Source organism: Acyrthosiphon pisum, chromosome A2 (genome assembly GCF_005508785.2).
Source record: "Acyrthosiphon pisum isolate AL4f chromosome A2, pea_aphid_22Mar2018_4r6ur, whole genome shotgun sequence".
NCBI classification, from domain to species: domain Eukaryota; kingdom Metazoa; phylum Arthropoda; class Insecta; order Hemiptera; family Aphididae; genus Acyrthosiphon; species Acyrthosiphon pisum.
This window is the reverse complement of record NC_042495.1, coordinates 36,426,085-36,450,343: the sequence shown is the minus strand read 5'-3', so window position 1 is coordinate 36,450,343 and position 24,259 is coordinate 36,426,085. Positions and strand designations below refer to the sequence as shown.

Below are 24,259 nucleotides of genomic sequence, written 5' to 3'. Positions count from 1 at the left end.
AAAATACGTCATTAACAGTTTTCAATCTTAATTTTAATTATGATAGTATATGATATTTAACTAATACTACTCTTAAAATATAATTCATTTAACTTATCTGCGAATAGTGAACAATATCAACATTAGAAATTAATGGCGTGCCTTCAACACTTACAGGCGAAACTTGTGCAGAGCTATAGTGTTGTCGTGTAAACAAGTTCATCGTATATAACCGCGATTTTCAGCCACGCAACGAATTGCCAATCAGGAAATCGTAAAAATCTTACTGAATATGAGAACTGACAGTAAAAGTTATTTGAAAGTTAAAAGATAATCATATGTGGTATCGGTGCAAATGTAAGTAAACACCTATACCGGCTAACAGTCAAAAACTTTTTGTTTCAGTCTAACAACTCACGTTATTATAACTCGAAACTCCTCCCAGACCGCGTAGACAATGGATAAACGCACAATATTCGTAGGAAATCTTCGTCGTGCGCACGTGACAACGATCGTCGATGGTCGCGATGCACATTATATTATTATCATACATTCACTGTGACAACCATTGAAATTATATCTCCAGGTAAACAAGTGCGCGTGAATAGGAATTTAAGAGGGTATAGGTACCGAGTGATGGAATTTCAGCTTTTTTTTTACCCCATCATCGATAGTCCGTTGATTAATCATCGCACAGCACAATCGGATAGATTAATCATGTCATCGGATGTGGTGGCATATTGTACACTGACTGCAAAATAATTCCGTCGCCATTGGTGCGGCTCGAGTCACGCGTAGGGAAACCGCGAGGAATCTGCAGCTAGGTAGACTTCGCCCACACAATATTATACAGTGTAAAATTATTATGCCGAACAATTATTATTCACATAATAATTCGGGGAGTATTTTTTTTAACACATATTTTTCGAAACGGTTAGGTTAGAGAAACCCCCCAGTGTGAATTAGCATTATGAATAGAATATGTACACACGGGACGTGGGTTATAAAAGAGAGATTTTTCGACGTATGCCACACATTTCCATACACTCGTGTTTAACGTAGTTAATTCAAGGTCTTTTACAAAACGTGTGTATTTAAAAAAAAGATACCAAAACGTACGGACGCTTAAAATATATTACAATATATGGTTTACAAACGCATAAAATCTCATTTATTATTTTTTTTAAATTAATTTGCGATAAATATCAAAGTGTTATTTTTTTTTAATAGTTTATAAAAGTAGCGTGGAAAAATCAAGTTATCATTTTTAAATGTGTAATTGTAACTCTAATGATCATTTATCACATATTTACCACAATATATTATGTTATCTAAACTATTATTCAACTATTTATTTCGCTTTTATTCATTGTGCCAATAAGTACAGATTGTAAATTTCTTAAAAAATATATGTATATTTATTTATACATTATTATTTATAGATAATCAAATCAATATGTAGATAGTTAAATGTTATAAACATTTTATTTTATAACACAGAGCTATAGTTTCATAAACTATTGTAGTTCTTTTATCGTATACACTATACTTATAATATAATATATTATATAATACTGTTTTATTAAATTACGTGAATGCACCCACATTGTATAATAATATGTATAGAGATATTTGTATGCGCTTATATTAAAATGATATATAATTATATTTTTTATGTAATTATATATTTAATGACAATAATTAATTTACAGTAACTGCACTTTGCAGTGTATTGCAATAAATGAGTATCTATGTGTGTTTATTAGTCAAATATATTTATCGAGAAAATAAACATCTACAGATTCCATAAATAAAATATATAATTGAGGGTAGAATTGATGTTTGTCACCGTTCATACTTACTAGTAAAACTTTATATAAATAATATATATATAATAACCCATACAGCAATTTAATATTATTCAATATTATTATAACATTAAAATAACGAATTAATATTAGTATAACGTTATTATAATACTATTATAATATTATCATTACAAAATGCTGTCTGGGAATTAATTGATAAGTATAACAAGTAAGTTAATAGTTAATGCTGATCAAAAACTTGCGTTGACCACGATAGGTACACAAAACACTCTGTTTTCAACGTTCAATGCACTTGATAATATTATTATACACGCATCTACGTATAATACACGTACTGTGTTTGCGAAGGAGCTTTATGCTACCTATTATATCAAACTTTACATCCTATACAGAAATGTAACGATAATGTTCAATGTGCTCGGTTACGGAGGGGGGGAGAGGTTGGAGTTATAATATATTTGAAAACACGACGTCCTCTGGAACGATCGAGTCGAGTAGGTGCTATACGCTAAAACTAAACGAAGCCAATAATGTATATTTCGCAGTAAACAGGAAATCGTTAACTGCTTTTGTTTGTTTACGGATGCGCACCAAGTAAGCGACCGATATAATTTTAGGATGGAAACGATCGACAAAAAATATACTATTCGGTGAACTAAAAACTGGGTCAATTATTGTGCAAACGCGGTATTGCGTTCATTAAAATGTATAATACAGGATGTCTAACAACGTGTTCTGCGTAAGTATGTGAACGTTAGTAAGTTTTTTCAAATCAATACTTTTGAAGTATGATTTCTAAAAAATCATGACCCTATATGAAGTTATCCTGTTAAAGTGTAATATTAATTTGAATTTGTCTTGTTGAAAATCGGAGAAATCTAAGTTATATAGCGAGTTTATGTACAGATTTCAAAGGATAATTATTTATTCAAATAGTTTTGTATGCATGATACATCTTAAAGTGTAAGTTGAGTATAGAAGTTCAATTGTATCGATGCCAGGCAGATGTGTTCTAGTACAAAAAGGAGGAGGACATTGCACATACAATGAACGAGAAGGAACTAATTTTAATAACTCAATAGGTCAAAAATGATATTTATTAAGAATCTAAATTACGTCTTAAATGTAAAACAAAATAAAAGTATTTTATTTTTATTTTATCATTTAAAGTAAAGGCTTCAAAATTATGGGTTATTAACCTACAGTTAAAACTCAGAGATAAAAACAGGTTAAGGTATCTAGTTTATATTATACAAAACTGTATGATAATAATATTTAAATATTTAAAATGAAAAAACAATATTTTTAAAATTTAAAATGCATTTAAAATAAATCAAAACTACAGTCCCTAGACATATTATTATCAATTACTATTAAATAAACAGAATTTGAATGTATTATATTTTTTATTACTATCAGCGTTTTAACAATTAATTAATTCTCCAGGGACGAATCGCATGTATTATACTCTATTATACTTTATTGATACCTACAATAAACGAGGTAAATGTTTAAAACTATTTTATGATTTTTAATTCTTGAATAAAATTTTGATAATCAAAAATATCTAATTGTATAGAATTATTATAAGATCCATGGACGTTAAGAACTAAATTTACTTTTATAATAATTAGGCTATAACTTAAAATAATAAGTATTAAAAATAATTATGCAATTTAATAGGAGATATTATTTTATTTCAATTTATATAAAACAAAAGGCTTAGGTATGTAAGTAAAATTGTTTCACGTCTTTGGGACGTAAAATTTACGTAAAATGAACATAATTATTGCATTAAACTTTTGAAACAATAAAAACTTTGTATGAATTATGAATACCATGACACCATTTGTTGTTTATGATTAATTAGTATTTAGTAGTCGTATTTTCAATGAGCTTGATTAACTTTTGACACTTTAAAAATAATACATTACAATTTAGATTTATTTTAACACAATCAGCTGGAACTCAAACATTTACTAACATGGACAAAATGTAATAATTATTTTTAATTGATTAACATTCCGAACTCATGCAGCAACACTCCAGTTATTTACACTTGAAAGTTAAAATTTCGACTGTACTCTATATAAATAAATCATTTACGAATAATAATTGTAACGTGCAAATATACCATTTATTGCAATAAGGTTTTACAACCAGGTTAAACTTATTATACATGGAACGCTGTTCACAAATATTCCGTAGGTAGGTACAACTGTACAAGTATCTTTTTAGAAAAAATGTATATAATTATACATTTTTGAAATATGCGATTTGAACTTTGGTCTTAGTTCGTTAATGGGAAATATAATATACTCAAATGTTATTTAAAAACAAAACTTTAGCCACTTAAGCAATTTTATAATTTTAGTATTTATTATTAGATTGCGTTCAAAACGTTTGAATGTCTGTAAATCTGTTTATACTGAAAGTGTACACAAACTTTTCTGCAAATATATACAGTCAATGTTGTTAGTAGATTTGATTGTAACTTATTTCTCTTGTTTATTTAACGTTTATAAATATTTTGTTCTTCGAAAGTTAGTGGTACATTTTATAACAATGAGTTAATTCAATATCTGAAGAGAAAAACCGATGTAATGATGTTAATTGTATATATTTTTTAAATAACATAAACGATAACAATAATTAAAATAATTTGGTTTGTTCATTTCGGTTTTTGATGAATTTTTTGGTTTTACAATGACGTCTACTTACTTTTTTGTGTTTGACATCACTTTTTGGAGCAGTAAAAATGTTTCAATCTTTCACTTCGAGGAGGATTTCTGGTAGAAAACTGAATTTAAGTAACATATTGAGGAAATAAAAATTCCTTATATTTTTGAAAATAATCAAGGGAAAAAAATATGACAAACCCGAAAAATGTATGTAAAACAAGTTTCGACCAAAATTATTTTTTTTTTTATTTCAAAAATTAACTATCATTTTTACTAAATATTTATATTTTAATTTTCTAAATATACTTAGTTCAATTTTCAAAATTGTTCAACTCATTTTGAGCCCTTTATAGACATTAAAAATTATTGAATTTTTTAGTTTTTATTAATAATTAAATGTGCATACAAATTGTTATGATCGATAAAGGCTCTTAGTTATTATAGCATATTATATTAGTTATTAAAGCATTTTAAAAATAGAACAAATATACATGGATAGGTACAGTTTTTTTTTTTATATACATTAATTGGTGTTAGACACGTGTGGTTAGACTCCTAAACACGTCGGTGTTTTAAAAAGCTATAGGTAGGTACCAATATTGCAGCTACGGTAACATTCCATTAAAATGTATCGTCGGCCACCGAGGGACACAAACAGTAAAATGTACTGCATGGGGAGGTATTGTATGTATACTTACAACCTACCTACCAACGAAGTAATATTTGCAATGCGACTGTAAAAAAAAAAATGTCTTTAAGACCAATGTTTCAGTCGATTACCTTTTCAAACACGATGGCGATGTATGTTTTGTGCGACAAACGAGTCTTTATACGTTTTCTTGTTTATCGCCGAACAAATACAGGAATTGCAAACCTCCCTATACTCGTATCATACTGCACACACGATCGTGAATGTCGTTATTATCATTATTATTGTTATTTTTTTCACCCCTGGCTACCCCACATCCGTCCGCACCCGACCATCGTGTTCTTTACACTCTGAAACCTGTTCAAACAGTGCTCCAACAGTGCAGTGGCTTTGGGAGCGCTCGTTAAACGGCTCCGGTTCGGGGGCAATTTATTGTCTCTGAATAAATGTCTTCCGAATTTATTGCTCGTAATCTTTTATCGTTTGCTAGGAAAATACAATTTGACGTGTACAGGTAAACACTATAACATAGCACAGCCTATACAGTATAATGGCGGCGATGGCCAGACGGGATCAGACTGATATATTTCAATAGTAATTCGACGTGACTGTTGTACGGAATAATGTAAAAGCACACATCATGCAACCAAAAGAAGAATGAAAGTAGTCTTTTGGAAGAGATTTTACACACAAAATGTCAAGTCAATTACCAACACCAGTTAAACGCGCGTGCCATGTACCGTCGAAATATTTAAGAATGTTCGTTCGAGATTCCTTATATTATTATCTTTATAACATGTGAACACTGCATAGTGGAATTGTAACAGTATAATGTACTTTTAGCATAACGTATCACGTATAAAGCACATTAGACAGGAATTACCTATTGGAAAATATTTTTTTTTTCAAATTCAAAATTTAAAAAAAAAAACCGTATTATACATTGACTATACCAGAGAATCTGTTCCGGTTACCGGTTCGTAACCTCTGCAGGTGCCCAAAGTCAGTTTAGCTAGTTTTTTCGAGACGGTGAGGTTAGGTCAGTTTTCAAACAACGACATTCAATTATTATTGAAACATCTTCTCTCGTTGTCTTCAAGGTGTGAATTAAGCAGTGAACTGCAGACAAACGAGCCAGGCGTTGTTTGAATTGTCAGAGGGTTTTTACTCTCATGTAGGTACAATAAACGTAGATTGGCGACATTATTTTGGGAATGTTTTTTTTGGCGGTCGGTGGAATTTGCGATTCGTTCTTTTCGGGATGGTCAACATATTTTCAAGTTTAATATAAATTATAGTATGGTAAAAATATAGCTCTGTGACGAGTGTTGTATAAGTTTTTTTTTGGCAGACCCAATATAGTGAATTTTGTAATCCATTGAAATTTAAAAAAATCTAATCCTATTTTATATTTAAGATTCATTATAGTTTTTAATAGTTTTAGATACGTATTAATTATCTAATTAGTAATCAGGTATTTGATGCTTGATTCGCCTTGGTTTTATGAAAAACGAAAAAATGTATTTAATGAACATAATACAACCAAAATTAATACATTTACGTAGTATGTGTAGTTGTTGTTTATTTAGATACACACAACATTTTTAATACAAATTGTATAATATTTTGCGTTGGTGGTTATTCCAATTCGTGACGCACATAGTCTTGTTTTTTAAAAATGGAATTGTCTTACAACTACCATTTTATATATTTTTAATGCTTGAAGAAATTCTAATATATTTATTATTATTTTTAATAGGTAGATTAGGTTAGTTTATATCGTAGTTTTATAATCGTTGATTATAGCACCTATATTTCAGTTCATTAGTGGCAAGCCGATACATAGTAGGTATAATATTATTATGTTATTGTCAATGTTATATGTAAGAGATTTATTAATTGTTTATGTAAGGTTGTGAAGTGGGGTTCGTGGTAGGATTTTCAGACCCCTGCAGCCTATTTTTAACTTGAATTCTTAAGAATTCACTACATAACCTATACTCCGGCCCACGAGAGTCCATATGTCAGAACGCGTCCGTCACTGCGCATCGGCACGTTGCCGAATAGTGGGAATGGCATCATGGTGGGAGAAAACAGACGTCACGTATTACTATATGAATGCGCGGTTTACGTATGGACTCTCGTGGGCCGGAGTATATGATATTATACACTGTTGTATAGGGGGAGGTAAAAATTAAAATAAAGCTATTATAGAGTAAAACACGTTTGGGCATATTTAAAACTAAATGAAAAATGTCAATACAAATTTGTTGGATGAGTTAATGAATCTTACATTTTAATAAATTATAAATATCAAAATAGAATTATATTTTTACATGGGTTATAAAAAACCCCTGCTAAGTACAAGTAGGACTCGCGCACGAAGGGTTCCGTTCTATTTTTTTTTAATAATACTAATATAAAGTGATATTTATGCAATGCAGATCAGTGTTATGATCTTAAAAGAAACAGTTTTATTGAAAATAATATGTCATTAAAATACCAGGCTGAGAGCTGATTGACGAAAACGCTGTGCATATATTATAATAATAATGTATTAATAAATGCAAAAGACGTACACAATGGTAATGGTTGCGAAAGATAGGTACCACGAACACGAGTACACGACCTAGGTATATATAGGGTACCCGTAGCCCGCAGTCAGTCCCGCGGACACCAACAGTCCATTTCGGGCCCGACTGGTGTTATATGTTGGCAACACTGATTATATTGTATATTCTGACGGATTTTTAGAATTCGTTGTTATAGCGTCTACAGAAATTCATCATCTGTGAAAATTTCAACTGTCTAACTTTCATGGTTCATGAGATTCAGCCTGGTGACAGACGGACGGACAGCGGAGCCTTACTAATAGGGTCCCATTTTACCGTACGGAACCCTAAAAACAAAAATATAAAATTGTAAGTTCATAATATAAAAATAAGAAAAGTAGTCAACTTTTCTATTGTACAGTTTAGTAAGACGTGTCGAGTGTACCTCGCCACTGAATATGTCCCTGCAATGTATAATAATATAATACGTATCGTATATGAGTTAAATTTGAATTCAATGATAAATCATTGCATATTATGAATAACTATAGTTATAATATATTCTGAGCGGAGACGATTTGTCAGCCTGTTATCATATAAATATATTGGTATTAATTATTATAGTAATTTATTTTAACTCTGTTTTTTTATGGATAAACTTCAAATAAACAATAGCTGAAAATGAATCTAAATATTTATTGAAAATGTTACCTATAGTAATATTTTATATTACAATAAATAAAAAAGTTTTAAGTCCTCATGAATAATAATTTTGAATTCTAACAAAGTAACCAACATTGTAATCTTTGTTTAAATATTTAATTTTGTCGACATTTGAACTTATAATGTCTATATAAAAATTATGTTAAAATATTTTAACTGTAAAAATAATACATTAATCGCTAAACTCTGAATCTAAAAATTAAATACAAACATTTTAAATTTGTATGACAAGAAATTTCAAAATGTGTTTTATGAAAATGAATCAAAACTTTAAAAAACTTAACAATTTTAAATTGTTTTCATTTTAATATCCAATTTCTGGGTTTTTTTAAAATATATTTTATGCTTTGAAAGTTTGGAACCCAATATAATAAAATTGCGTATCTAAAGTGGAAATTTTCTATTTACGACTAATCGATAGGTATTAACTATTAAGTATATCAATTCTTTAACTCGAGCGTCATATAATCAATATTAATCATAGTCAGAAATTGGGTAAAATTATGGCGAGGAAATGGATGGCCCAACAATACATAAGATACCTAGATATATGTAGGCAGTATAGTATGGTAAAAAAAAAATGCAGCGCTTCGCTCTAAGTGACATTATTTAAATTTTATAATAAATAATATTACGACATTCCTTAGTTTTTTATTTTGTTTTGGTAATTAAGGTATAGTTATTAAGTCTATAATTTAATAACTAATATTAGGGGGCTAAGACCCTCTCACCTCCCCACCGATTTTCCACAAAGGATATAATACTATTAATAACAAATGATAAATTTGTTCCTCGTTAGGTTACCTTCGTGTGCATGTACTAGTGTGTCAACTACGTAGATCCCGTCAGAAGCGTAGTCCAGTATCCACCAGATGGTCGGCATCGCATTGTTCAGCTCCCAGAATACGCCACGGCCGATCACAAATACCAAATTGTATAGAATTGTGACGGTTACTAACATAAGCCACTAAAAAAAAAAAAAATATATTAAAGGTAATCAGATAATAATAATAATTATGTAATACAGTAATAATATTATTACGTGACCGGCCTAAACAACATTTACTGGATTTGTTAAATGAGATGCGTTTCGAAATTCGAACCGATTATGAGTCAAACTCATTTGCGTCATTATATTTACAGGTGGGCGATCCAGACCATTTAGGCAGGACTTTTTTTTTTAATATTACCTATAGTCTCTTTAGAAATCGCTTGGTATTTATAGATATATTTTTAAATCTGCGTTTTTTAAGTGGCCATTGGTCAAAATAATATTATGTTAGAATACAGTTCTCAGTTTTTTTTCACTTTTTATTTACTATGAAATTGATGTTTATTCATATTATAATATTATCCATCTTTTTTTATTAAAAATAAAGGTTTAAAAGCAAACCGTATCCAGATTCCAGACTGAGAAAGTGAAAATATTAATATTAAGTATTTATAAACTTATGAATCTTAATTCATTACAATATAATATTTTTCTTAGACAAATTAGGTTGAAAATTAGGCCTTATATTGTTAAATAAGTTAAAAAATTGATTACCTAGCTTAAGGATATGACAAAAATATGGTTATATTCAATAAATTATAAAAACACAATTTTATCAATTTTATCAATCAAAAAGCTGAGTCTGGATACTATTTGTAGGATGTTTTTGTGTCCATTTTAATTTTGGTCTGTCTTTTCATCGTCGGTATTATTTATTATATTTATTTAAAGCTAAGAACCGGTACATTGTTCTTATAGTTTTGCAATTTTGTTTTACTGCGTAATATTTAATAATATAATATCATATTAAATGTGTAACTACCTTTTTACTTATATAAATTAGATAACATAACATTTTATATATAGAAGTTAAATATCATGTGGAAACCATGTTTAATAATAAGTAAATGATAATTAAAAAGAAACTAACAAAACATTCAGCAAAATAATGACTGGAGTATTTCAATTAATATCCTACGGAAATACATTATGCACATCCATTTATTCTTTGCAAAGTTAACTTATACTTGATCGTGTTCTATTCAATAAATATTTTGATAGACATGATTCTAAAAATGGAATAATTTGATAGAAAATCTATGATCGTAATAATATGTATTAATTTTATTTTGTGATGGATATCTTATACATTTATTTCATAATATTATGTTATATTAAAAAGAGTATGAACTTGGTACCTGATTAGCTGAATAATATTTTGTGCATCGGTTACTAGTTAGACCATTTTAGTGTGGATTTATTACATTTAAAAGAGATAAATAATCACCTCGGCAATTAATAAGTTTAGAAATTTTATGGTGTAAATTATTAAAGTAGGTACAATCTATGTACAGCTTACAATAAAATAGTATATGAAAAATACAAGTGTTTTAAAACATATAACCAAGAATTAATTTTCTAAATAAATTAAAAACATAGTCTTAAAGAAATGGCATCATTAAGAATTATTGAACTTATATTCGTATTAAATCAATTTAAAACTGAAATACTTTTTTTATATATATTATATTATTTTATAATACATAATTTAATATTGATAAATTTGCATAGCGCAAATATAAATAACTTTTACACATAATAATGTATAGAGTTCTGTATGACATATTGGCATTGATGATTAAATCTTATACAAACAAGTGTTATAAAAAGATTGAATTAAATGTGTACGAATGTCAATATTGGACTGAAAAAAATATATCTTCCATCGTTACATTTAAGTGTTATAATTTTATTAGGGTAATAAATCTTTTTCAACATAAAACGAATTTAAAACTATACATTGGTTTTTATTTTCACTCATTCGGTATTTTATTTTAAATTTAAATCAATTTTACAGCTAAACTACGTCTACAAATAAATGAATGTAGATTAGTTAGTGATAAATGGTTAAGAAGATTTTAGTCTTAGGATAAGTACATTCGTATCGAGCTTGATAAATGCCATACAACTATGCAAGTAAGTTTATTAAAACCATTATCATTCAACAACAATATTATAGGCAAAACTACATAATTTACATAATAAATGTACATAAGCGCAATTAATCATTATATATTTTTAGAAAGTTTAAACCCCAGGCTATGAAGTAATTTCAAAATTTTTTTTCGAGTTTTTTACATCGAAAAACTATTGGAATAAATTGATTTATACTAATAATTAGTAAACAATTATTATTTTAACTCTATAGAAAAATGTTAAAGAATTATTCTTAGTTAATATTTACCTAATATTTCAAACTTTGTGATATTCATTTAAATCTTTTATTGATTTTAGCAACTGCAATATTGATAATAAAAAAAATAGTTAATGACTCTTTGATAATGAGCAATGTCACTAAATTATAAAAATCACCATTTGAGTGTAAAAAGTATTATAATTTTACCTTCTAATACTGTAAAATGATTTTGTGATTAGCTATATCATAAAGTTATTTAGTTATTGCCAACTATTTTTTATCGTACTTAATAAAGGAATACAATTATATTACACTTATACTAGTATTTTGTGCCATCTTTTAAACTTACAAATTAACCTTGGAACACTAAATTAAATAGGTACATACGTAATTAACACTTTTTTTTCGGAGATTTTAAACTTTTTAATGCTATTTTGTTAATTTATTAATACAATCATCAATTTGAATATGCCCACATTCTTATGTATAATATATTTTCTTTAAAGCTATGATTACATTATTAAATCATGCACTTAAGTATAAACCAAAGTTTTACCTAGACATTTAGTTAGTTTAGTATAGTTTTCATTCGTCATATTATTATGCTATGTAAATAAAATATCAAATGAAAAACATCATCGTTTGTTACAGTGATGCTGAAACGCCCGAAACATATTATATTATGCAGCTTGTATCAGGTAGTCATGCGAATTAGAAAATTATACTATAAAGAAAATTCAAAGTATTGATTTTTTCCTGACATATCACTTGGGAGGTCCTTTGCTATGCATCATGTTGTGACGGTAGTGAAGTGCAATATGTGTCTCAGTATTGCAAAATATAACTGAAAAATCCATGGGGGAAAACGTGGACATTTTCAAAAAGGCCAGACGTATGTATTAAGTATAAAATATATACGATCATAGTAATACAATATGTGACGATAATGAAACATTTGGACAATTTTTAATAATTCATGAGCCGTACTGAAAAGTATATAATTTATATATGAGTAACCTACCTGCCATCAGATGGTTTTAATTAAAGTTTTGTTAAGACTTAGATTATTGCATCTTGTAAAATATATTATGATGTTCATTAAAAGTTTGCTTTATTTAAATAGTATTTAAGATTTTTATTTGCATTTGATTTGATTTTCAATTCATTTCGTTAAGTATTTATAGTTTATACTAAATTGAATTATAACTTGTTTATTTTCAATTTTATACTATTTTAAAAATTGAATTAAAACAATAAAAATATTTTTAATCGTTGTTTTTAATTAAAAATACACATAGACAACCTTTTAATGAAATCAATGCGTAAAACCATTCTGAGCGGACCTTTTATTTTTAAATTTTAGGTAAAAAATTAATAATTTTATGAATTTCCTACTTCTAAATAATTTATTAATTTTCGTGTTTCAGACGAATTTCGTAAAATTCTTAAAAATTAGAATTTGTTGAGGTATTTACCTTATAAGTTATAAGTCAACAAAGAGGAAAATGTTTAATTTTTAGATAGTAATGCTCGATAAAATTGTATCTCCTTCTAAATTAAACATGTTAACCAAATTGAATGTGTATTCGTAGAAGTGTTATGAGAGTTCCAGTCTCATGGTATACAGTATATAGTATATAATTGATCATAAAACAGTTATGCAAGACTATACTTACATTTTTAGATATTATGTTGGTATAAATGTACATGTAAACATTATATATTGAACCAGAGTCATTTTGTCAATCTGGCCATTTTTAAAATTGTTTTCAGTATTTAAGCCTGGTATCAAGTTCGGGTATAAAGTGAGAAAGGTTGTGACTTGTGATTCGTTAGCATATTGAGGTTATCATGGCCATATTAATTAATTTTAATGTTAATTTTAGTTTTATATTAGCATATTATATTGTATTATTTAATTACACAATATTTTACATAATACTATATTATATAAACAAAGAGAAAAAAATATATATTACTTATATTATTAATATTATAGTTAGGTATGTGAAAAATGTATAAGTATTACAAATTGTAAATATTTAATTTATAAGAACTATTTAATGTATTTATATTTCAAATTGTGAACTCATGGGCCCCCACACGAACATGCTCAGTGGGGCCCATTATCTTCTTGAAGAATAAATAAAAAAAAAATATATACACATGTCATATTATACTATGTCAGACCATAAACGGAATGTACGACAATTCATTCAGCTGTGTATTTAACTTACTTAAAAATGTAACTGTATTTATATTTTCAATATAATATGTAGCTAACGATATTATATGTTAAACACATCCTAAATCCAAATCATTCTAACGTTCATTATATTTACATATTTTATGAATTAATAGGATTATTTTATAATACTATACTATGTTATATTATGCCAAAAATATAACATTGATATATATTTTGTCATTTCAACATAAGAAAATACAAATTACTAAATACTTGATACAGTATTTAATATTTATTGTATAATATTATTACGTACAAAGCAATAGGTTTTATTGTATTATTGATATGCTTGTACTGAGTTTGTACATAATATGTCATATATCATATATTATGTGTAACATAATAATTGTCATATTATACCGTTAGAGCTGTAGTCGAAAAATATTTGGCTAGCTATAACAGATGACCAAATTCATATATAATTATTAAATTCTTCGGAATAAAAATTAATATATTATACATAAAAAGGTTCACTAAACAAAATGAAAGTATTTACTTGAAAACGATTCAATTTAAATATTATACATATAAAACACACAATCGCGAATTCATGTAGGTACTTGCCATTATTCAGTTTAACGAAATCATTAGTATTGCCGTGGCTCTTTTATACATTTTTTTGTACAAAACTTTAAAAAATAATGTCCACTCAATATAGATATTTATGATCTTTATTATTATTATTTTTTAAAGTTAACTTATACCTCTGTTCTCCATTTCATATATATTCTAAAAAGTGAATGTAGTATGTACTACCCGAGGCTCTGTGTCTCTCAAAACCATTAAAACTTAACTTATCTGTACTTCAGGTCGTCTATATTATATTGTCTGTTGAATTTCAAATCATATTTTATTCATCCTTGTATTCCAATATTTAGAACAATATATAATTGTGTTTTTTTCATCGAACAATTTTTCATTTATTTTATTTTAAATAAACAACATGAATCACTGAAATATATTGAACTCTAAACTATGTGATTTTTTTTTTTATCAAAGAAGAATTTTATGAAATTAACTTTAACATAGGTACCTACAATAAATTGTGCTTATTTACGAAATGTTTATAAAAAATATAAATAAATATATATAAAATATCTATTCATTCCTATTGGTTTTTATATTATTTTGCATTAGTGTATGTAAACATACATTTTATCAACATAATATAACTATAAGTAAGAATCTACATATTTTATAAAATACGTGGCATTTAACTCATAGCTTGTAGTTTTGATACATTTATAAAGGAATCGATTGACAAATACTAGCCTAAATATTATCAAGTATAAATTTAATCATTCGTCTGTAATAAATAAAACCATACCAATTTGGAACAATGACAATACAACTTTTAATCCAATAATTAAATATTTTTTTTTATCAATAATACATTTATCAATATATCAAAAATGTAAATAAATAAACCGAACGTTTAAATGTTTAAATTGAAAGAAAAACCTTTTTTTTCAAGCCACATCTGTTTTACAACTGACAATTGTTAAAAAAAAAAAACAAACTTTTATTTAACTAGTAGACAACTATACAATTGTAACTCATAACTCATATTATATGTTTTGAAACCTTAGTTCAGTTATCAAATGTAGCGTGTTAATGTGTTACTATAATAATATAGTTTTTATAGGACAAATATTTCGTTTTTTAAGTTTATTACGATACAACGATATGTGAATATTATGTTTTTAATTATATAAAGATGGAGTTTTTAATGTTGTTCATTTTCAATACTTTCACACTAGCAATGTCTAATCATATCAAATTAATTCCAGAACTATGTAAAGCAGGTATAACACCCATGTTTATTGCACCAAATTTATCGCGGGAAATATTTACATAATATGCTTTTTAGTAACTATCAGTTAAAATAATTGAATGGTTAAAAAATAGACAAAAGACCATTAAAATCTTGTTTTTAAAGTTATATAATTTATAACAACAAAAATAATTATGTATGGTATTATGTTTTTCCGACATTGTTGGTTCACTTCAGGGCAAGATACCTACGTTTAATAGTGGTGTGTTTTTATATTACATTTTAAATTACGAAAAATCGTGGTTAAGTTTTTCAAAAACAAATTAAGACCACGCTCACCGACATTTCTTCAATATTTTTCGTCGGTCAAAGGTATATTTTCTCTACGACCCAACTTTTAGAAAAATATGCTCTTAGCAGTATATTAAAAGTGTTTAGAGAGCAATGTGATAGAAAAAATATTATTGCAAAAACCTGAATTTTTTTTTGTGACCGAGAACCGAACCGGCGACGGCAGCGCCGCAACTGACGCCTTAGACCGCTCGGCCACCTCGTCCTCCAAACCTGAATTATTACCTTAATTTAATCATAATCTAAAATCAAATATTTTCTTCAAAATACGAACAGTGTCATTTTTTCATTATAATATAATACTACTGTTGATAATTTTACTGTAATTTTTAAAAACGTCCAATCAATAGAACACGTCTTTCTACATTTTATTTTTTATTTGGGTCTTAAGTTTTTCTTTAAAAGTCTTTGTTTCACTGTAGACTAGATTTAGCCGTATTTTTATTTTCTACAAATGATGATTCATAATTTGTTTTAAAAAAAAAGTGAAACTTTTATAAAATTAGTTTTTACCTCCATTTAACCCTTTTTAATAGATTTAACTATATATGTTTTATACGAATTAGCTTTTATTTTAGCGTTGGAAATGGTTTGTTTCACTTGAAGAGTGCACAATGTGTAAAAAAACGATTAAACTAAGACCCCAAAAAATCTGTCACGAGCAGATTTTAATTTTATTTTAAGAATTGTTTTGGGAAGTTTGCTATTTTATATACCTATATAAAAAAAATAGTTAAACCATCAGTAATCTTGCTAATGTAATACTTCTCGTAATGAAGAAATGACAAAATTATATAATTATATTACTTTACCATAAGACATTGTAAAGTTTAATAATATAGTTGACATCCTGTATGGTTTATACCACATAATGTGCGTGATTTGTGTGTTAGCCATATATTAAATTAAATTTATACAATTTTGTGACAGTGTGTATACATTTCAGGTGATTCATTTATGGTAAATCATCGAAAATCAACCATTCATGGTATTCTCTCAGCATTGGTGAATACAAATAAACAATGTTTGAGTAATTATTCGTTATTAAAGGTAAAGAGAAACGGTGGCATTGTAGATTTGGAAATTTGTTATGATCAGTTATCATTGACGACAATTTACGTAAAATTTGAAATCGATGGGATTTCACTTAAAAAGTTTGTAACTGTGATTATACCACCAGTTGCGACTCGAAATATCAATTTGTATCCGGAAAATATAGCGTGTTTTTATACAAAAGTAATGCAAAATAAGTATTTAAATTTTTTTTAAATGTTTTTTCTTGACAATAACTATATTATTTTTAAAATTAAACTTGGTGTTGCCAATAGTTTTCAAATTTAAAAAATGTATTAATTCTTTAATCACTCATAAAGACGGAATACCTTTGTTTAAAAACAGGTGATTGTGTAGTATAAAAAAATCATCCAATTGATTTTTGAAACTCTAACACATAGGTACTTCAGGTACTTATACCATGCAGTTATAAAACTAACATATTGTCAACCTAATTTTGTTATCATAATAATTTGATGTTACAAATACTACGGTATAAAGATATTATTTCATCAAAGATAATGTTAATTTTTCAAGTAGGGATCTATATCTACAACAGTATTAAGATATGTAACTTTTGTATGCATAAAAATAGAAATTATATGAATTTGAATGATTAAAAAAGCCATATAAAGTGTCATCATAATAAAATTGTTTGTACCTATATAGATTATAGGTATAGCCGTTTAGATATTAGGTAGAATGGTAGATATAATATTATTTTCTAAAATGTTTTATTTTATATGTACATATATAGAATCATCAAACCGCTCTATTTAAGTATATATATAACAATGAAGATAAGATTAGTGATTCATCATTTCTAACCGAAGGACATTTAGCAAGCAATGCCGATTTTTCAGAAAACTTTAAGCAACTGGGAACGTTTTTTTATGCTAACATAACGCCTCAATGGGAATCCATTAATCAACATGTGTGGGCACTTATTGAATCTGCCATTAGATCGTATGCGATGGATGTAAGTATGATATTATAAATATTGCTATATAATTTCTGTGTTTTATATAAATATATTTTAAAAAGGTCACGACGCGTTCAAAACGATTTTTGTTGTAAACATCATTGAACCAAAATATGTATAGTCTTATTGAAATTCTATAAACTGGAAAAAATTTACAACAGTGGCTTAGTTATAATGTTTTAATATTTAATTTTTTCGTTACAATTAAAATAATCGTTATACTTTTAACAAAAAAAAAAAAAATTCAATACAATTTTCAAGAAAAATAATATATAAGCATGTTTATTATATTCTATAATATATTTTGTTGTTATACGAATATTATTACGTTTCCAGCGTAGTATACATAATATTATGTATTACATGTAGGTACAAGGTACATAACCTAATAATTATAGCCTTAGATGATACCACGTGGCACGTAGTCTATGTGGTAAATTGTAATATATTATTATTATTATTATTATTATTAATTTAATATTTGTAAACATAATAGATATTCACGCTTGAATTGTTATTATTTTACTATATTGTAATATTTAACGTCCTGTGGCGATACAAACTTTTTTTGTCAATTGATCTTCCGTAAAGTTTCGATGTTGTATTACAATAAATATTATATGTGATTCAATCTGTTACTTATACCGTCTACGTGTACGTACACATCACACGCGCAATATCGTATAAAATAAATTACTCACAAGCCTAAGCTCGAAAATCGGTCAAACAATTTCCGGATACACACCCTCAACCAAAAATAAAAAACAATGTCTGTATACGCCCCTCGGGCACGTCATATAGGGATGAACTCATGGGATTTCAAATCCCAGAGGAGGGGATAAGAATATAATATTTTGAAACAAGTCATCTGTAGCGAATATGATATAAGAAATGTATAATATTATATTCGTTAATATAATGATAGGTAAGACACATATTATACCAAAACAACAGCAGTACAGTTCTACTATAGACGTTCGTGTGCAGTCGCAATGTGCAGTGGTAAAAAATGTTCTTCAATAAAGCCATGATGGATGACGTGTTGATGTACCTACTAACTACATAATATAGAATAATCTAATAATGTGTTACTAATTATTATAGTGTGAAATTATGCACCAAAATGTTTTGAGATAAACTTTTTCATTATACGGTCTATTACTATACGTTGATATAATTATTGATGTAATAATAATTATTAATTACTTTATAGGTACACAAAGTTTTATTGTCTAGTAGAATGTTTGCATGTAGTCATGTAGATTCAATTCATTCTATTACATTAAAATATACCTAGATGTATAGGATGTGGTTGATCCATAACCTACTTCTCAAACACCCATTCCATTTAAAGCTCAAACCTCAGTCATTGTGAAGTCGATTATTGAGAATTCACCGAAACTTCCTCGTCAAACGTTCCGCTTTATCATGTTAAACGGAATTTTATTTTAAAAAAATGTATTATCCTAGATATTGACTTTTCCCGTTTCAATTCTTTAATCTCTACAATAACACTAACGTTCTGTTATAATCGAAACCCATTTGAATTTCGTTCTCAATACAGGTAAACAGTTTCTAGGCATATCTTACCATTTCATATTACTGTTATAATTTATTATTAATACTATTTTTTCACATACGTATATTAAATAACTTAATATTATTAATTTAACACTGTTAGGAACTCTCACTTCACACAGCCAATAATGGTGTTGTAATTAAAAGTGTTTTCTTATAAATATTGTATAACTATAGTTGGAAATAAATAAATATTATTGTTATTATTAGCTGTAGCCATTCCCTTCAAAAATGAGATGCCGTTAATTTTCTTCAAAAAGAAAAAAACAAATCTAGTCCATGTTTTCCACTGATCATTTTCCTCCATTATTAAAATAAGAAATTTCAGTATCTTATCAATTTGAATAAGGAAATATCATTTTTAGCGTAGAATCTGGTTCTATATATATTTTTATTTTTATTGTTTTTATTAGGTTTAAGGCTTCAACTACTAAGGTCATTAGCCTGTTGTACTGTGGGGGGAGGGTACTGTAAATCTGTTTACACGTGTCACGTGTGTGTTTGTAATATTATTAGTGTTAATATTATATTATATAAGAATTCAAATCAAATAGTTTGTATCATAATATAACTAAATAAAATAATTTTAATATTTAAAAATTAATAAATATTAATATATTGTGATTTTAATATTTGAACGAAAATAGACATGATAGTATTGTTCAGAAAAATTTCTGGAGGAAAATGGAAAGTACCTATCTTTTATTGTTTCCGGGGGAAATGATGCACAGCTGAGGAAAACGGTATCTCATTTTTGGAGGGAAATCACGATGTTCCCAAAATATATACTTTATGTGGTTTGTTTCAAATCGATTTCTCACAAAAAACCTATTTTATGTCATGATATATTTCGTTAAAGCTCTGTCAAACAGAAAGGGTTTTTTTCACGTCGCGTGAAAGCACCACGCTGACAAGCCATTTACCGCTTTAACGCGTTCTGTTTGACAGAACCTTGAGCGAAAATACATAAAACATAAAAAACCATGCTGGCGTTTCAGAACGACAAGAAGCTGGAAGCGTACGCGGGCACGCACGGACAGGCGATGGTGGACGGACAGCCGCTGTTCCTAACGGGTGATGGCCGTATGCCGGTGGCCGCGTGGCTGTGGAAAGCCGCCGTCGACCGGTCAACTGGCGCCGGCATCGCGTTCGTCTGCTCCAACGACCCGTTTAAAAGGGCGGCCAGCCCTCCCTGCGGCGACATGGACGTTTGCGTGGACGGCCACTGGCACGCCGCCGTGGTGGTCGGCTGGTCGTTTTGCTGCACTTTGCAACAGCTCGTGGAGACGGTTCCGGGGGCGGCGACGGCCATAGTCGATGGCGCCGGCATGAAGTTGTTGAAAAGACAGTCACCTGCAACGCCACCGATGTCTCCCGATAGCGCAGCGACGATGGACGACGATGAAGACGATGAAGACGACGACGACGACGACGACGACGGCGACGACGAAGCAGAAAAAGACGAAGCAGAAAAAGACGATTGATAGTTGCGAGAGAGTCGAGTGGATCGGTCGGCCGACAAAATGTCGTGTATCGATAAATAATTATATACATTCAATTTTACGACGAACACGTGGTTACTGGTTGTAACGGCTACTCTGTACGTTTTCCCGTGACAATTTTTGTGTTTTTGAAAGAAAAATATCTAGTTTTTCACTTTTTAAAGAAACTATTTTTGTGTATTATTAATATCAGATGTTCAATAAATAGTTTTTTTTTGTGTGTACCATTGATAAGTATTTTAAGTTAAGCTGAGCGGAGTAGTGGTCCACTCCATTTCACTCTGCTTGATTAAAACATTTTTAGAAAATTCCTTTACTTCTGAATAAGAAAAAATAAATTAACCCTTGCATTATGACAATAAGTTGTGAAAATTATACATTTTTGTAAAAATTAATTATTTTTATTATTATTATTTATTATTAAAAAAAATACTTTGGAATGTATAATATACAAAAAACAAAATATATGAAAATTGACTGAGAAAATAAGTATGACATGCTCAATAGATCATCTTGTGTTGGTGTTATTATTATCATCATGACTGTATTAAAGATGTGATGTCGTTGACTGACTTCTTTGGTGCAGCATAATCCGATGAAACATAGTTTTACAATAAATTATTATTATGTTGAAGGGGGTAGAGACTATAATATTATCATTAAAAAAAAAAGCCGAAAAAATAGAAATTTACTAACTCTTTTAGGTCCGCTATTTGGGAGTGTCTGTTAGAGAAGGTTTCACTGTATTCTAGGTGATCCATTTAAATGCTACGTTCTTTATTTCGAAAAGTTTTATCATTTATGGAAATATTATTTTTTATATAATTTGATGTAATTTAAAAACAAAATTTTTGAAAAAAAAATTATTTTTTACTGTTTTACTAACCTGGATAGAGAATATAAAATGTAATACAGAGGCGAATAATATAAATGTAGAATAATGAGGTCGGTGAGACAAAAGAACGTCCTGTGACTATTGTTTTGTTCATATAATTGTTAATATTATATTTTGAAATAAGAAAATACCTTATAATATAGTCATACCAGTCAGACGCCTACTCAAAATAATAATTAATCCAACATAATATATTATTATCTATCAATTATCAACCAAGAGACTAGATACATATTTGTCATCGATGGTCGATCCCTTTCATCGTATTATGCTCCACGGATACCACCAGAGATGATTATGGCCACCGACTACTTAATTTTGATGTAAAAAAATTTATCGGAGTTATGTCTAGGTGTGTGTCTGTGGAGTGTGGACGTTGGAATGTCGAGAGCTAAACCGCGGTAATAGTCAGACGGACAGACGACTCGACCTAGACGTGAGTCGATATCCTCATCGGTTAAAAATTCAATGTGGGTAGGCCGTATAATAATTATAAATTTATTATGCTAATAATTAAATAATAATAAATAATAATCGAATGCGATTATATGATCATGGGCATACTGCATAGGCGGTGGTCGGTATTGCAAACGTGTGGGTCAGTGGATTATTATAATATAATATATAGCAAAAACCAAAATATGATGAATAAATAGCCAGAAACAAATGAATCCAATTTATACTGAACATCTGAACATTGAGTTTTGACACAGTGTCTATCAATTAAAGTTTTCATACAGTCTCAAAAACCATCTATAAACAGTTTCTACAACGTTTGTATAATCACGTTTGATGAATAAAATTATTCGTAGATTTTTCACACCTAACTATATGTACCTGAACATTCCATTTATTTTTGTATTTGTCTATAACTTTACTTAATATATCTACGAGTGAATAAAGAATTACAGATTGTTGATGTCAGTTAATATTTTGGCTCACTAATGTTTACTTGGGGCTGAGCCATATCATATTTGTACTTATATGTCAACGGGAAAGACCGTAATGGTCATTAAAAATATTTTTACCAAGATTTCGCAACAAGATTTTGACATTAAAGAGACCAGTATTAAAACGATTCTAAAATGTGAATTACCTATCGTAGTTTAATTATACTTATCTAATATGTATGGTAAACATTATTAAAAGTCTAAAAACAGAACATAATACATATTGTATTCTAGTCTTTTAGAAATTACAATACTTATAAATGTCTATAGGTTAGGTTGTAAGACTTAATTTTATTTATTAAATCGTACAAACCAACTATGCTAACTCATAGTGATATTATTTTTAATTAATTTATATTTTACAAATGTTTATAAAATGTGTTAAAATACAGAAAGACTTACAATTATTTATAATCTAGAATTCAATACAACAGTTGAACTGCCTACATTATTATTTAGGTACTATTAAATTACCTATATTTTGAACAAAATATATAACTAGTATAAGAATATCAAGAATTTATTTCAAGTAAAAATACTTAATTATATCATTATTTCGTTTTACATTGACATACGTCATTAAATTGTATTTAAACATTTAAATTTACTTTATATGAATTTGTAAATATTAAGATAAATTGACAGACATAAACTATAAAAACATTAATTAAGTTTGAAATCTGTGTTGTTAGTTAGAATTTAAACTTATAAACGAAAATAATATCTCTCTTATTTAATATTCGTGGTTGAAAAGTTTTCAGTGAATATTGTTTTAGCAAATATTTGACGAATTAATAAAAAATAACAGTGGGTATTTGGTTCACCAAAACTATATGAATGATTGTTACAATTTATTATTTTGAACAGATGTATCATCTGTGTTTCTACAAAACTTAACTGTAAATATAATTTTATAAATAATTTTAGCTGTCTACGATAGAAAATTAATATTGTTAATCAATTAAAACTGAATTAATTGTTAAAAAAAAAAATAAAAAAACTTGACATATTCACACATAAATATCATTAATCCATCCTAACACGTGTTATATTTCAAAACTGAAAACATGATTTTTAAACAATACCAAAAGAAAATAAATTATAAATAAATAATTTGTAATATAAGACTTAAGTGATACCTACAAGAAAAAATAGTCTAAACTTAGAATGTGGTTTTAACATATTTGCTTTAAAAATGAGTTTAATCCTCATTCATAAATGTAGTAAATTGTACAACTATAATCATTGTAAAAATAATTACTATATTTGCATACATATTACTTAAAAGTAAATATAGACTTAAGCCACAAGAAACAAGAAATGTA

At 27.9% G+C, this 24,259-nt stretch overlaps 2 protein-coding genes across 8 annotated transcripts in view; one reads left to right on the top strand and one right to left on the bottom strand.

Annotated features, from left to right (window-relative positions):
- Positions 1-21,570, top strand: part of LOC100159895 — a 32,479-nt gene extending 10,909 nt beyond the window's left edge. Inside the window, exons 1-5 of one of the 4 annotated variants that reach the window (XM_016808782.2) lie at positions 15,591-15,654; positions 16,921-16,962; positions 17,025-17,210; positions 17,785-18,006; positions 20,586-21,570. In XM_016808782.2, the coding sequence (XP_016664271.1) occupies positions 16,960-16,962; positions 17,025-17,210; positions 17,785-18,006; positions 20,586-21,071 (897 nt within the window). In that variant the 5' untranslated portion in view covers positions 15,591-15,654; positions 16,921-16,959 and the 3' untranslated portion in view covers positions 21,072-21,570. Of the gene's footprint in view, positions 1-15,396; positions 15,655-16,920; positions 17,211-17,784; positions 18,007-20,585 lie in introns of those variants that run through there. The other 3 variants (XM_003248177.2, XM_016808780.2, XM_016808779.2) reach the window with 3 other exon arrangements.
- The window catches only part of LOC100162601 (cyclic nucleotide-gated cation channel subunit A-like), a 207,743-nt gene that overhangs the window by 55,573 nt on the left and 127,911 nt on the right, over positions 1-24,259 (bottom strand). For all 4 annotated transcript variants that reach the window (XR_003839447.1, XM_029489432.1, XM_029489431.1 and 1 more), the window contains one exon: positions 9,218-9,380. Coding sequence is in view for 3 of the 4 variants with exons in the window: in XM_029489432.1 (XP_029345292.1) it covers positions 9,218-9,380 (163 nt within the window). In the remaining variant the exon portion in view is untranslated. The remainder of the gene's footprint in view (positions 1-9,217; positions 9,381-24,259) is intronic.